The sequence below is a fragment of the Musca domestica genome, unplaced genomic scaffold, assembly GCF_030504385.1.
Source record: "Musca domestica strain aabys unplaced genomic scaffold, Musca_domestica.polishedcontigs.V.1.1 22, whole genome shotgun sequence".
Taxonomy (NCBI): domain Eukaryota; kingdom Metazoa; phylum Arthropoda; class Insecta; order Diptera; family Muscidae; genus Musca; species Musca domestica.
In genome coordinates this window covers 11,691,649-11,706,512 of record NW_026712262.1, presented here as the reverse complement: position 1 = coordinate 11,706,512, position 14,864 = coordinate 11,691,649, and the positions used below count along the sequence as shown (strand labels likewise).

General features: G+C 33.9%; 1 protein-coding gene across 1 annotated transcript in view; it reads left to right on the top strand.

Moving 5' to 3' along the window:
* Window positions 1-14,864, top strand: part of LOC101893497 (dmX-like protein 2) — a gene marked incomplete in the record, with an annotated part of 462,308 nt that overhangs the window by 235,551 nt on the left and 211,893 nt on the right. The window contains 1 exon segment of the mRNA XM_059123050.1: window positions 4,637-4,763. Coding sequence (XP_058979033.1) covers window positions 4,637-4,763 — 127 coding nt within the window.

Sequence of the window (14,864 nt, the reverse complement as noted above, 5' to 3'; positions counted from 1 at the left end):
TTGATCATTACCATGATAGACACGAATCATTCTGCCCAAACGCCAACAAGTCGGTGGGAGATTTCTTCTTTAATAACCACCTTGCCGTTCTGATCTTTTCAATATGGTCCTTTTATGAAGTTCCTTCAGATATTCAGCCTTCCATCTGCCACAAAAATGTTCTACATTTATCGAATTCGTTGCCAGCGATTTTGGATTGATATGGATGACTGGGAAATTTCTGGTTCTAGGATAACCGATACTGGGGTCAATGCGGTGAAATGTGAAGGGCTTTAAGAAGATGGGGATATTGGTCTAGAGATTACACACGCCTCAATTTTAATCATCATTGTCTGAAATTCTTCGTACGTATGTGATGCCAGCCATTTTCTGGAAATGTTGTTTAAAATTTTTGACGCCGGCTTCCCAGAATACACCCATAGGAGGAGCTCCGCGAGGTATGAAATGCCATGTTAAATGTTTATAGGCGTAAGTGGACATTATTGCTTGATTCGAAGTATCGATAAAAACTTTTGCGATTCTTTTGGAAGCTCCGACGAACGAAGTTCGTTCGACCTTTTGTAAATTTTCACCTTTTGTAAACTTTCAAAAGAGTCCACCTCAAAAACAACAGCACTAATTATCGGCAGTCAAGGATTACCTATATGTTAACAAATTATATCTGGAATGCGTATTAAATCAAAGGACATTTTTAGCATTTTTTCCTACTTCATTTATGACATCATTGTCTTGGTTGAAAGATTCCTCCAACCAGACATTATTGTCGTTTCGGTTGCCAGATGTTACTGTTTCAAAATCTTGAAAGATGATATCCATTTAATCTATTCCGCTTTAGTCCACCAAACTTCTTGGTTTTTGTCACTCTTTATTAGCCTAGCTGAAAGCTTGGTAGTATTTAGTATGGGGACTACAAATCCTGGCCAAGCTTTCGTGACATGTTTACGGCCATTTGTATTAGAACTTCCAAATAAAGCCCGATGGAAAATTTTTCTACCTAAGTCAGAAAACCAAGGATGAAGCACACGATATCGTTAGAAAAAGTACTTTGGCGCCTCAGCGTGGAATAATCTATATTCCAGGTTTGAGACCAAAAGAGTGCTAGTAAATGGGCAACTTAAGAATTTATTTTCCCTGGTTAATATCCACACAGTAACTGCAACCTCCATAAAGAATCTTCAAAGGGACATGAACTCTTGTATGTCCACTCTAAAGCTTTAGGATGTTGACGTTGAAAGTTGGAATCCGATTTTTGTGTTCATTTGTTCCAACTGTCTTCCAGACCCTACTTTAACTTTATGGGAATAAACACTACCGGATAAAACCGAAATGGTCCGAACTGGATATATTCCTTACCAACAGATACAGAACTGTGGAGGCTGTCTCTGAAATGAGAAATTCTTCTGATTCCAAGTCCAAAATAAATAAATCCAAATACCAAAAATCAGAAGGACAGACTTCAAACATGCCAAGCCAAATGTCAACGTACCTAAATACCGTTTATGTTCAAATGAATTCATTTAATAAGGATATGTCCTCGGCTCCTTCCAATTGATTACGCAGAGATTGGTGGAAATAAAGGCCAGTAATCTCTGTCTAAATTTTTTGAAAATTTCTTGCTTCAAATGTCAAAAACGACAAAACACTCTCCTGCATAAAGATGTGGAACAACAAAACCCGCCCATCAACAATCCTTTTTTAGCTTCCAATATACCAATACAAACGCCTACAACATTTTCGTTCGGATCTTCTGCAAATTCCTCCATATAGTCGACTAACTCTCCAACCGATGTCATTCAGAATTGTTTCGCAATCAATTCAAACGGCGTTTTGCTTGGTAACGTTGCAGTGAAAGCAGTTCTTGCAGGTAATGATTATATACCGAGGTCTCTCATAGATTCAGGTTCAGAAGGTACCTTTATATCGCAAAACCTTGTAAATGCTCTCAGGTTACCCACCAAACCTACATCCGCAGTCATGCCTCAATAACACGGTTTCCGCTGCTGTCCAAAAAGAATGTCGCTTTATAATTGGTTCTTATGCAGATGAAGACTTCGAGATTGATGTTTTAGGGTCTGATATTCTCTCTTCGTTAACACTATTGGACTAAGCTGATCCGTATTTTTACAGAAACTCCAAGATTGATATTCTACTGGGGCAGATTTACTTCCATCTGTAGAATAATATGGGTTCTGGCGAGCGATTTGGGGATCCTTATACGCCCAGGAGTCTTTAGATGGATCCTCACTTGTCCCATTCCAACAAAGGCTCCAAAATCCTTCTCTAAATGTGTATCGTACTTCTGCGAAGTTCCTTTAAGGAAAAGTCTTCTGAAATGTTGGGAAGTAGAGAATATTTCACAACAGCGTGTGATTTCCAAATCAGATCGATACCGTGAATAGTTTTATTAGAAAACGACAACCCGGAATGAAATGGAAGATATATTGTTTCGCTTCCGCTTAAAGAAAAATGTTTAGATTCATTAGCCTTTGGTTCAGTCAAGAAAGGGTGCAATGGCCCAATATATTAATATATATGATTCCAGTTGTACTACTATTTGCCGCTTCAACAGCATGATACGTAACCAGATAGCTTTACCACTAAACTCCGTATGGTTTTCAATGCTTCTAGATCGAATGGTATAAGTCTTAATGATGGTTTTTTATACTGGTCCAGCCTTACAGATCGGCTTGACTATCCTTATCCTTTAACTATTCTTATCCTTGTTCCTTCTTCTCACACCCACTTTCGCAGAATCCTTTTTCGACAAAATCAAACTAAAGCAATAAGGGACTACGAGTTAAAGACTGTAACCTTTGGTGTTAACTGGTTGCGCACCGTATCTTGCGATGCGTACGATGGTCCAACTAGCCAATGACGTCCACGATTCATATGCATTAGCCAGCCATATTTTGAGGAATTGCATATACGAGGGGGGTTCGGAAACTTCTCACCCTATCAGTGAAATTTTAGCCATTGTACTTTAATTTTAGCCATTGTTAAAACAATTTTGTGCGCTGGTGCGTTGTCTTGATGAAAAAATATTTTTTAGTACTCTGAATATATTATTTTATTGTTTTTTTTTTTTCATGTAGTTAGACAATAAAATGCCTTTGAGGTCCCAAAAAACCGTTGCCATAACTTTACCAGCCGATTGAATTGTTGATGCCTTCTTTGCGGCACTACTTTTTTTTTATTTTGTCTCTGGAGTATAGTGGTGGATTCATGTCAACAGTTATGAAACGACGCTTAAAATCCATTTTATTTCGCTTAAAACGATCCGAACAAGTTTGAGAAATGTTCATTCTTATGCGTTTTGATCGACTGTTAACAAATGTGGCACCCATCTCGCAGAAAGTTTTTTCATCTGTAGTTCTTCATGCAAAATTAAATGGACTCGATCATTTGAGATGCCCATGATATTAGCAATTTCACGCACTTTTATCCATCGATCATTTAATACCATATCCATAATTATGTAAATATTTAATGACAGCACGCATTTCTAATTGTTCCATTAAAAAATAATTGCGGATGCGCCTTTGTTTGAACCCTTGTTTCTATATGAAGGAGTTGCCAGATCGAAACAAAATTTAACATTTGTTCATAACAGAGATGGAAGTTTTTTTCTATTTATACCGCGGTTTTCGTGCCAGACTAAGAAGTTTCCGAACTGCCCTCGTATGGGAAGCAGGCGTAAAAAGTTTCAAACAATTCCAGAAAATGGCTGGCATCACATACGTACGAAAAATTTCAGACAATGATGATTAAAATTGAGGCGTGTGTAAACTCCAGACCAATATCCCCATCTTCTTAAAGCCCGTTGGTTTTGTTTGTTTTTGTATGTTACAATAAAAAAAACCCCTTTCGTTGTTGTAAAAGACAAAACCAACTTACATGGTTATTCTACTTCGTTCAGGTAGATCGAAAGCACGAAAGCAAGTGGAGAAAGATGTAAATGTTTATAAGTGAGGTTGTAAGACTTAGAAGACTTTCCAAAAGAATTGTAGTTTTATTTAATTCTTTGGCTCCTCTTCTATTGAGCTTACGAGCTCGTCACTTGGTTAAAATAATGTTTTTTTTTTTTACTTTAACTTCTGGGGATAATATCCCAGACAACAAACAAGATGATGCGGATTGCTGGCTCTGGATATATATATATATATATATATATATATATATATATATATATATATATATATATATATATGATTTTACTTCGTTCAGGTAGAACGAAAGCATAACAAGTGGAGAAAGATGTAAATGTTTATAAGTGCGGTTGTACGTTTTAGATTTTCCAAAAGAATTTTAATTTTATTTAATTATTTGGTTCCTCTTCTAATGAGCTTACAATCTCGTCACATGTTGGAAAAAAATATTTTTTTCTTAGAAGTTATTTTTAAATAACTTCTCAGGAGAGTATCCCAGACAAAAAACAAGGGAACTGATGAGGATTGCTGGCTCTTTTCCGAAACCTAGGTATTCCCTGCCTTACCCTGGTAGACATTACCATAGTTCTCCACTAATAAAGAAACGTTGTTTTTATGAAAACAAGAATAAAATGACATTTTGCAACAACAAAATATTACTGTATCCCGAACAAACAAGCCAACACTGTTCTATTATTTTTACCTTTCAGGAGAAAGACAGCCCTGCTTCTCATATACTATCAGATAAGCCAACACTTCACGAGATCTTACAACACGAAAAACATGATTTCGAAGCAAAAGTGATGAGAGCTGCGAAAAGAAAGAAGTGGTTAAAAGGTAAGTTATTTAAACTTCATTTTAACACGTAATATAAATTGTTAGAGCAAAAAGTAAAGATAGATGGCAACCATATTTTAATGAAGCCATTTTTTTAAATCCTAAAGAAAAAAATAATATTTTGCCGTTTATAAACAATATCTATCGTTTCAAACTACATACATGGTTATCATATAAACATTCGAGATGCCAAAACAAGTTATGCGATAGGTAAAGCAAGCATTCTGAAAAGAATTGCCTATTGTCATGTGAAAGAAGTCCAACAGTTTTTGCCGGAATGATATCATTGTTAGCACTGTGAGTGCTAAGGTTTCAAAAACTTCATAACTTCTTAACTCGGCCTGTCAATAAAACATGTATAGATCATGTTCATTTCAATATTTTAAAATCAACAAGAGTGCCATAAATTCAGTGCACTCAGTGCAATTGTACCAATGTACTATTGTGATACCGTATATTTTGTCTGTGTTTTTGATAAGTTATTTTCATACCTTTTTATTGAGCTTGCTTTACCTTTAATCACTGGGAATGTCTCACGACATGTCAAATTTAATTAACATTATATCGTTTGGCAATTTTTCCCCTTAAACAAGAAATAAATTGATGTCTATAAAATATGAACTGAATCCATGGATAAATACAAACTTACAAAAATTAATCACATACAACAATAGGCTCATGAAGCAAAGGAAACAGTTTTTAATAATATCAGTCTTAAAGAACGATTGAAGAGAATAAGTAAAGTTATAAAACAGACCTAAAGATAATCAAAAAAAAAAAAAAAAAAAACAATTACATTTTATATTTAAAATGGACATTATATATTTAAATGGTTTTACAGAACATTTGTAAATTCAATCTAAAGCTTGAAAGATAAATTGGCGCAACAATTCACGGCGAGAATTCCATTGTTTTCAAATTTATAGCGAGCAATAAAGTTGCCATGAGCGCACAAGCATTTGCAATCTTTCACGAGTATAAGCATTGAACGAAAAATTCACGAACGATAAAACGAATGTTGCACATTCATTCGCTGTTTTATGAACAGGTAGAACGTTTTATGATGCTGTTTACAGTAATGAATTTTTACTGCTTTTTCATTCCGTATCCAATCGCTTTTTAGGCGTTTATTTTCCAATCGCCCAAGTTCAACGAAATACGCCAGGCACTTAGACAAAATGAAAGATGTTAGCACTTGTGTGAACACATCACATGTCTATTTTCAATTCATTAAAAAACAACTTTTCACTTCAAGTATTGCAAAGCATACAGATATAGATAAAATAGTGCAATTCATATTGCTTTTTAGACGTTTCTTTTCCAATCGCCCAAGTTCAACGATATACGCCATGCACTTAGACAAAATGAAAGATGTTAGCACTTGTGTGAACACATCACATGTCTATTTTCAATTCATTAAAAAACAACTTTTCACTTCAAGTATTGCAAAGCATACAGATATAGATAAAATAGTGCAATTCATAGTAAAAACTGAATAATAAATATATCAAATGACAATGGATTAAAACATGTAGACAAAATATTAATTTAAGGTACGTTATTGCGCTGAATGTCCTTTCTACGGACACATGATTGATCATTTTCTTTAGATTACAGATTTTTCTAGTACTTACATGTACAGGGTTGCCCATATTCGACGGACCTTTGGGCCCATTCCAATCGACGAGACTTATCCACAGGCAACATTCTTTGCGTCAATTGAATTTTGTACGGGAACAAATGCAAATCAATGCGAATAATCCGTTGTAAAGTGGACCGAGCCATTCCCAACTGCTGAGAACGGCGTTCTTGGGGACCTCTCAACACTGGCTCGTACGTCAGCGATATTCTCGGCCGGTCGCCTTGGTCGACTTTTATATGGCCTCTTCGGATTAGAAAGAGCCTTACCAGTCGAGAATTTTTCGTATAAACGCTTAATGGTGTTCTTAGAAGGCGCACTTCTCACATTTTTTAATGTTTTAAAAGCACGTTGAGTTTTCACAATTGACTTCTTGTAAATTTCAACTATTTCAGAGGGCTCGCGTGGCGTGTATTGGTTCATGGTAAAAATCTGCTTGGACTGACGCTTCAAACGCGGTATGTCATTAAGCGATGTGACATCTCTGTCAAAAGTTATGGCGTTGCCAGATGGGTCCGTCGAATATGGGCAACCCTGTATTACTGTAGACTAAACACAAATGTTTACTGCGCTCACGCATAACCGGCGAAATGAGCGATCGCAATCAATCGCGAAAGTTCGTTGTCACTGGTGAGTGATTGACATTGAAAAATTTCCGCGAAGAGTTCTTCCACCCCTTTGAAGCTTAGATGCCAAATAAGGGAAACATCAATTGAAAAATGTGACCAGGACTCTGGAAATAGTTGAAATCGCCAATTTGAAAGGGGCTTTATAATTTGAGAGGGGCTTTATCACAACGTAGACCGACCTGATACATATTTTATACAAATGATTCCTTATGTAAACTCTAGGACTGTATCAAATTAAAAACTGTATCGTTAAGCATTTGAGGACCTTTGTGTATGGTTGGATGGATTATTTCCATATCTAGTCAATTTTTTGTAGTTTTGAACCTCAGAATTGATAGTAATTTCAAAATTAAAATCCTGTCAATGTGACTTTAATTTAACTATAATAGATAAAGTTTAATCGGTTTAGAAAACTTTGTCGAATAAATTATGTCCGTGAGCCTCTTTGTTCACCATTTCCAATTACAATAGAGGTCACCAAATTTAATATGCGTCTTTCAAACATTGCACAGGCTTATATATTATTCGTAGGATGATTAACGTTACAAAAGGTATATATTTATTCTCATATAATATTATCTCCTAATATTGGTCGTGCTCTAGTTTGGCTGATTTGATGTTTTTTGAAGGACTCAAAAGCATTTTCGAGGTTATAAAAAAAATCCATATCAGAATAAAAAAAGCTAATTTTTTCAGTTCTGCGATTTTTTGAGGCTTTTCTCAATATTTTCTTTCGTGAAAACGTTTCCACTGTAATTACAAGTAACCAAAAGAAAATTTGAATCGGCCCAGCAGATCTCAACTGATGTGTTACTATACTTTTTTATACCTTACAATACTATGTGTTGGGGGTATTATATGTTTGATTGAGCCAAAAATTATGTAACGCCTCGAAATATTGGTTTCCCACATAGGAAAGTATATATGGATCTTCCTATCTCGCCGAACTGAGTTGATCTAGATATGTATGTCCGTCCGTCCGTCTGTCCATGTTAATTTCTAATCACTCTACAGGTCGCAATTATGGCCCAATCTTCACGAAATTTAGAATGAAAGTGGGGCAGAATAGAACCCTATTGTTTTTGGAGAAGATGGCATAATATTTATATCTCAAGAATGGTTGGACCGATTTTGACAAATTTTGTCAATTCAGAATGCCCTCTTGCCATAAAAGAATAAAATCTAAAAAAATTACATAAAAAGATGCCAATAATGATGTTAATATGGATTTTCTGGTATTTTGTGATTTTTTTTTATTTTTTCATATTTTTTATCGCATGCGATGCTTTCAATTTGACTTATAATATTGAAGTGTACATTTTGTTACATTTTTTCACCTTACAACACAGGTTGTGGTTATTATATGCAGATTACAATTATCGTCCCGTCCTCGAAAACTTTTACAAGGGTAGGATTAGGACTATTTTTTTTTAAGATGTCCGCAATATATTTAGGGGTTGAAATGGACCAACAACTAACAAAGTTCCAGCCGCTATAAAGGTCCGAAATAAAAACCAAAGGACACGAAATCTCGCATGAAGTTAGAGTTTAGGACAGCGGGTATATGGACCACTGCTTTTATATGAAAAAAATACCAACAGTTCCATTCTACCGAAACGTTGAAAATAAATTACAGCCGAGGTTCAAAATACACGAAAGGCAGACTTCTGGCTTTTTTATGCTGATTTCGTTGACAAATATAGCCAAATATCGTAGACAAATTATATATATGAGTCTAAATTTAGAGATACAAAGGGGCCTCTTGCATTTAGAGATGATTGGTTCAAATGATTTAGGGGTTCAAATGAACCAAAAACAGAAACATTTTCCTGATCACACAATTAAAATTGAAATTGAATTTGGCATGAGAAGAGAGTTAAGGACAGTGAAGAAGTCTTGAATGTTGGATGACCATTGGATTATATATAACTGTAAAATGGACCACAACACCCAAAAACAGGACGGAGTGCGTAAATATTGGGCATGTTTTCCTGGTCAAAAATGTAAGGGAAATATCTGGGCAGTACTCTATGTCATAATTTCAAAAGCGTAATCTTGCAAATGGATTTGGACATAAGGGGGCTTCTAACATATTGTTGTGTTCTAGGCTATCACGTAGTCATCCCCGCACGAGCATAGCTTTGCTATATAGCCAGTTCCTCTGTTCCCAAATAGATACATACATAGGGTTGGAGCGAGAGTCAAGAGTACGTCATATACCAAGTATGGAATACATATCATCATTATTTTGGCAAATATTAAGAAAAAATGGGCGTAAAAATAGGCATGGTCACCTTTTCTTTGCATAAAAACCTAACTCAGCCCCTAAATAAATACATAGGGTTGGATGAAAGGTCAACAGATCATTATTTTGGCAAATATAAGGATTTTAGATAAATTGAAGTAGTAGGCGTAAAAGTAGGCGTGGTCAATATTTTTTCCTTTAAAAACCTAACTCAGGCTCAGGATGCCGATTATGTAATAGTGCTGAACTTTATTACTTAAAGACTTACTTACTGAAAGAAAAGCCTATGCTATGCCTATGCCTATGTGGAAAAAAAGTAAACTGCTATTTCCGGTATTGATTTCACAATACTGAAAACTTTAAATGTCAAATTACAGTTCATTCGATAGAAATTATAACAAAAACATGGAAAACGACGAATGCTTAGCGGTATTATTATACCTAAACGAAACTTATATTTCAACTTCCTAGGAATATTGTATAAAAGCTCAAAGATCAACCTAAATATTTCGCCTTTATAGTGATTTCAACGAACGGCCGCATAAACAGACGGATATAGATTAATTGACATAGGATTTTGCACTGGTAAAAACTAAAAATCTTACTACATGTTATTCTTACTACATGTTATTACGAATTCAAAATTACTTTTGTTTCGGAAAATATTGCTAAGACCTTTATAATACATTAATTGAGGTTTGACAATTTAATTAAATACGATGATATAACGGATATAAAGAGGTACTGGGGAATAGAAAATAAATCATAAAGTGGAATTTTATTGCAATTTTTTGACAACCTCGAAAATGCTTTTGAGCCCTTCAAAATATCTCAAATCTGCCAAATTAGAGCACGTTTGGTCGACTAATATTAGGAGATAAAATTATATGAGAACAAATATATACCTTTTGTAACGATAATCATGCTAACAATAACACAAAAGATTATGCAAAGTTTGAAAGACGTATATTAAATTTGGTGACCTCTATCGTAATTGCAATTGGTGAACGGAGAGGCTCAGGGACATTATTTAATCGAAAAAGATTTCTACTCTTTAACATACTTTATGATAATTAAATTAAAGTCACATTGACAGGATTTCAATTTTAAAATTACCATCAAATCTGAGGTCCAAAACTCCAAAAAAAATTGACTAGATATGGAAATAATCTATCCAACAAAAGTTACGATATACTATTAATTTGATATAGTCCTAGGGGTTTTTTTACAAACGTTCGTCATATCCCGAGTTAGTTTTTTTAAAGAAATAAATATTGACCACCCCTAATATTTCTAAAATCCTTATATTTTCCAAAATAATCAAGATATCGGTTGGAAAAGCATTACACGAGATACTGTTGACCTTCCCTCCAACTAAGTATTTATTTGAGGCTGAGGAACTGGCCACGCCTACTTTTTAATATATTTATATATAAAAATCAAATGTCGTTCGTTGGTATGTGAATCAGTTGAAAACGGTTGGATACAAATGTTCGTCCTACAAAGAAAAATTGACAAAGCTCACTTTTACGCCAATTTTTTGGATTTACTGAAAATCCTTACTTTTGCCAAAATAATGAAAATATCTATTTGAAAGTTAGTATACGTGGTTCTGTTGTCTCTTCCTCCAACTCTAAATATCTATTTGGAGTCAGAGGAACTGACCACGGCCATTTCTTTAAACCTATATGTATAAAAATAGTCTAAAAGAGTATAGTATCAATTGAGAACGGCTGGCCGATTTGATTCAAATCCTCTTTCGGTTATTAGTAATTACAGTCGAAAGTTTTTATGAAAGAAAATTGGAAAAAGTCTCTAAAAAGGTCGCGACACTAAAAAAATCGGAAGTTGGTTTTAGATATGGAATTTTGTGTAGAATTGTTTCAGAATGCCATTGAAATTTAAAATTCTTATTGCAAAATTCCGAAAAAAATCGAAAAATTTTGCATATATTTTATATATGCTGTTATATGGTTGCCATGCCAAAAAAATCAATTTTGATTAGAAAATACTTCTCAAAGCATCAAAACATTCAAAATCCTAGCATACTTTTAAATTGCGGCTATGCCAAATGGGTAACCAATAGCTAAGAATTTTTGTCGGTATAGATTTCACAACACTGAAAACTTTAAATGTCAAATTACAGTTCATTCGTAGATATTGATATAAAACATCCAGAAAGACGATTGTGTAGTGGTAGTGTAGAAGCTAAACGAGAAGAATATATTTTAAATATCCTAGGAATATAAATGTTCATAGATTAGCCTAAATATTACCCCTCAATTGCAATTTTTAGGACATAGGCTTTAACCCTGATCTAGAATACATTAGATTGACAGAACTAAATACCTTACAGCATGATCTTCTAAATGTTACAAATCCAATATTAACTTTGATTTGAAAAAGTTGGTAAAACCTTTGAATAATACTAATAATAGAGGTTTGAAAATGTAATTAAGTACGATGTTATAACGAATATAATGAGGTATTGGTGCTTAGGAAAAAAATCATAAATTAGTCTTTTGTGCAATTTTTTGACAAAGGATTTGTAACCTCGAAAATACAAAATACCTAAAAAAGGTTGTGTGGCTGAAAAGGATCAGTATTAAAGGTCTTTATTTAACTCTACTGAAATCATCAAATGCCAATTAAAGTACATTTGGGCGAAGAATATTAGAAAATAATATTATATGAGAGCTATATCTAAACATTGTAACATCAATAAATATATAGACTGTACAAAGTTTCAAAGACGTATATTGATTATGGCGACCTATATCGTAATTGCAAATGGCGACCGGAGAGACATACGGACATAATTTAATCAACAAATTTCTCCTCTTTTACATACATTGTGGGGTCCCTAACATTTATACACATATGATACCTTATTTTTGATAGTTAAATTAAGTTCAAGTAGCCAGGGCATTTGAAACACTTAAAAAAGACCATTACCTGAATCTACATTGACATTTTTGCAGTGAGTGTTTACTTAATAGAAGTTACTATCTATTCTGAGGACGAAAAATCTAAAAGAATCGAAAATATATACAAGTATATTGTGCCCTTAATTAAACGTGTTGAAATTAATACTACAATAAACCACAAAACAAGGAAAACATCAATAAGCCTCAACAAGGAAAACCAGCAGATTTGTAGATTGTAAGCTAAAATTTTTATCAAAATCTATTTTTTTGTCCAAAAAGAAAAGCTAGACGTGATATGTTAAAATTTTCATTTTGACTTTTGAAATGTACAATCGTAATGTTTTATTTTGCATGATTTTTTTCCATTTTGACTTACTTTTTTCGAATGGTAGTGTGTTTTATGTTTTATTTTTGATTTCGTATATTAATACCAATTTATTTAATTGACTCGATTTTTTGAAGAGTTAAAAGATAATTACTTTTTCAAAATCGCTAAAAAAAAATCACGAAAAAAGGGATCTTGTTGCAAAAATTCTCAAATCGGGAAAAAATCGAAAAAAAATCAATGGAGTCGAATTTTAAAATAATAGTACATTCTATTGACAAACTTCGTAAAGACCTTTAAACTTTTGCTCTAAAAAAATCATCGATCATCATCATCTTCTCTTTTTTTTTGTAAATTTTATATAATGTTATATATTTTAATTTGGCTTATCATATTGAATTCAATGGATATTTTTTTAAACAAAATAAAGAATTATTTTCACAATATAAAAGAAAGTTATGTTAGGTACTACGCGTATAACAAAAGAACAGCTTGACGGATTTTGACAATTCATACCATTTTGTAATCGCGGTAAAATATACCAATTAAATTGTGAATGAAAAAATCTTTTTGGTGTTTTTTTTTTAATTTGACATACTATATTGAAGTGAACATTTGTTATAGTTTTGAATTCTGAACTACTTTTTTCATATGACAATAATCCGTCCAATGAGAACTCAAAATGCAATTCATTGGGACTGCAATCAGTGAAATTTCGAATATAAAGGGTGCAAATGGTAGAGCGCATTGGACATTTAGTAAGGAAGAGATTATTGTCCACATAGGCATTTATTTGAGTATAGTCCCACATTAGTGTACCCCCAAGTCCACTTTCCCAACCAATGTGTGGCCAGAGAAGAAAATTTGGCACTATATTGAATTTGCAACTCCTAAGAGAATATTGGTTGGTAACGTAGATGTGGGATGTTCGTCTATATCACATAAACTCCGAAATGTCAAATTGTGTCAGAAACATGAATAAAATCACGAATATTATTTTCTTTGATCGTCATTGATATATACTATGATGAAAAATATGGACTTTATGGGCTCTCCAACGCACAATTTAAATGACAAAATAATTTATATAATTTATCTTACGGTAATGGGTGTAAAAGAGTAATTATCTCTTATTATTATCTTTTGACTATTTTGAAATCATTCTGCCCCCAAATATGAGGTGGACAAAAGTAAATACCACGCAGCACGGTATTCAAAATATTGGAAATACAAATTAGTTAATGTGAATGAAAAATGTTGCTAAGCTCTTTATAATACCAAAAATTGAGTGTGAGTATATATAGGTTTTTAACACCCAATTAAAGCCTATGGATTAAAAAAAAATCAGGCTATTCAAAATATCTAAAACCGTGATTATCTATTATAATTTTTGTACAAGTTCCGACACAGTCGAAAGGACTTGTAAGGATTCTACTGATAGTGCAGTCGCTATCCTCTCCAGCACATCTAAAACTCTATCCAATCTAACCGGTTGTTGTTGAGATTCCGAAATGTTGTGATCTTGCTCAGTTTGTTGTTGCTGATTTTTATTTTCTTTTTTGGATAGTTGACGTTTGGCATGTGGATTTTTGTTGGCTATCTGTTCTTTGCCTCGATTTTGCTGCTTTTGGCTTTGTTGCTGAATTATTTTAGCTTGTTTTTGCAAAACCCTCGCCTTCTTCTGGATTTTTTTTTTTTGGCTTCCTGTTGAAGTCTTTTTGCTTCTTGTTGTGAATTTGAATTACTTATCTGCTCTGGTGCATAATTTCAGTAATTGCAGACCACTTAGTATTTGTTGTTGTTGTCGGCGTTGTTCGTCCCTTTGATTGGCGTATGGATGAAATCTTGTTGCCGGTAGGTTTTCAATAATGAAGTTATTGCCACTTTCTATTTTTGTTGGTTGCGATGAATGGTGAAGCAGGGTGTTGTGCCGAGCACCACACAGTCTACAATTGCCTGACCATAAACAAATGCGGACAAAATGATTTTGCCCCAAACAATTAATGCAATACTTTCGGGATAGTACTACGCTCTCTCTCTGCTCCACAGACATCATCTTGAAGGCTGCGCAATCTCAATGGATGCATGCCAAAGCACACCCTGCATTGTTCCATTTGCCCCATATTCATGATTATACAACTGCAATTAATGTAAAGAGAAAAAGGTGCCATTTAAGGCATGACATGTTAGTCAGAGTTATATCTTATATCAACCACTAACTGGAAGTACACACAATTTAACAATTGGACGAGATATGATACCTCTTGTAGTTTTTACAACAACTACTCTTACGTGGTCATCATGCCCTTCATACACTTTTAAAAATCGTCCCATCT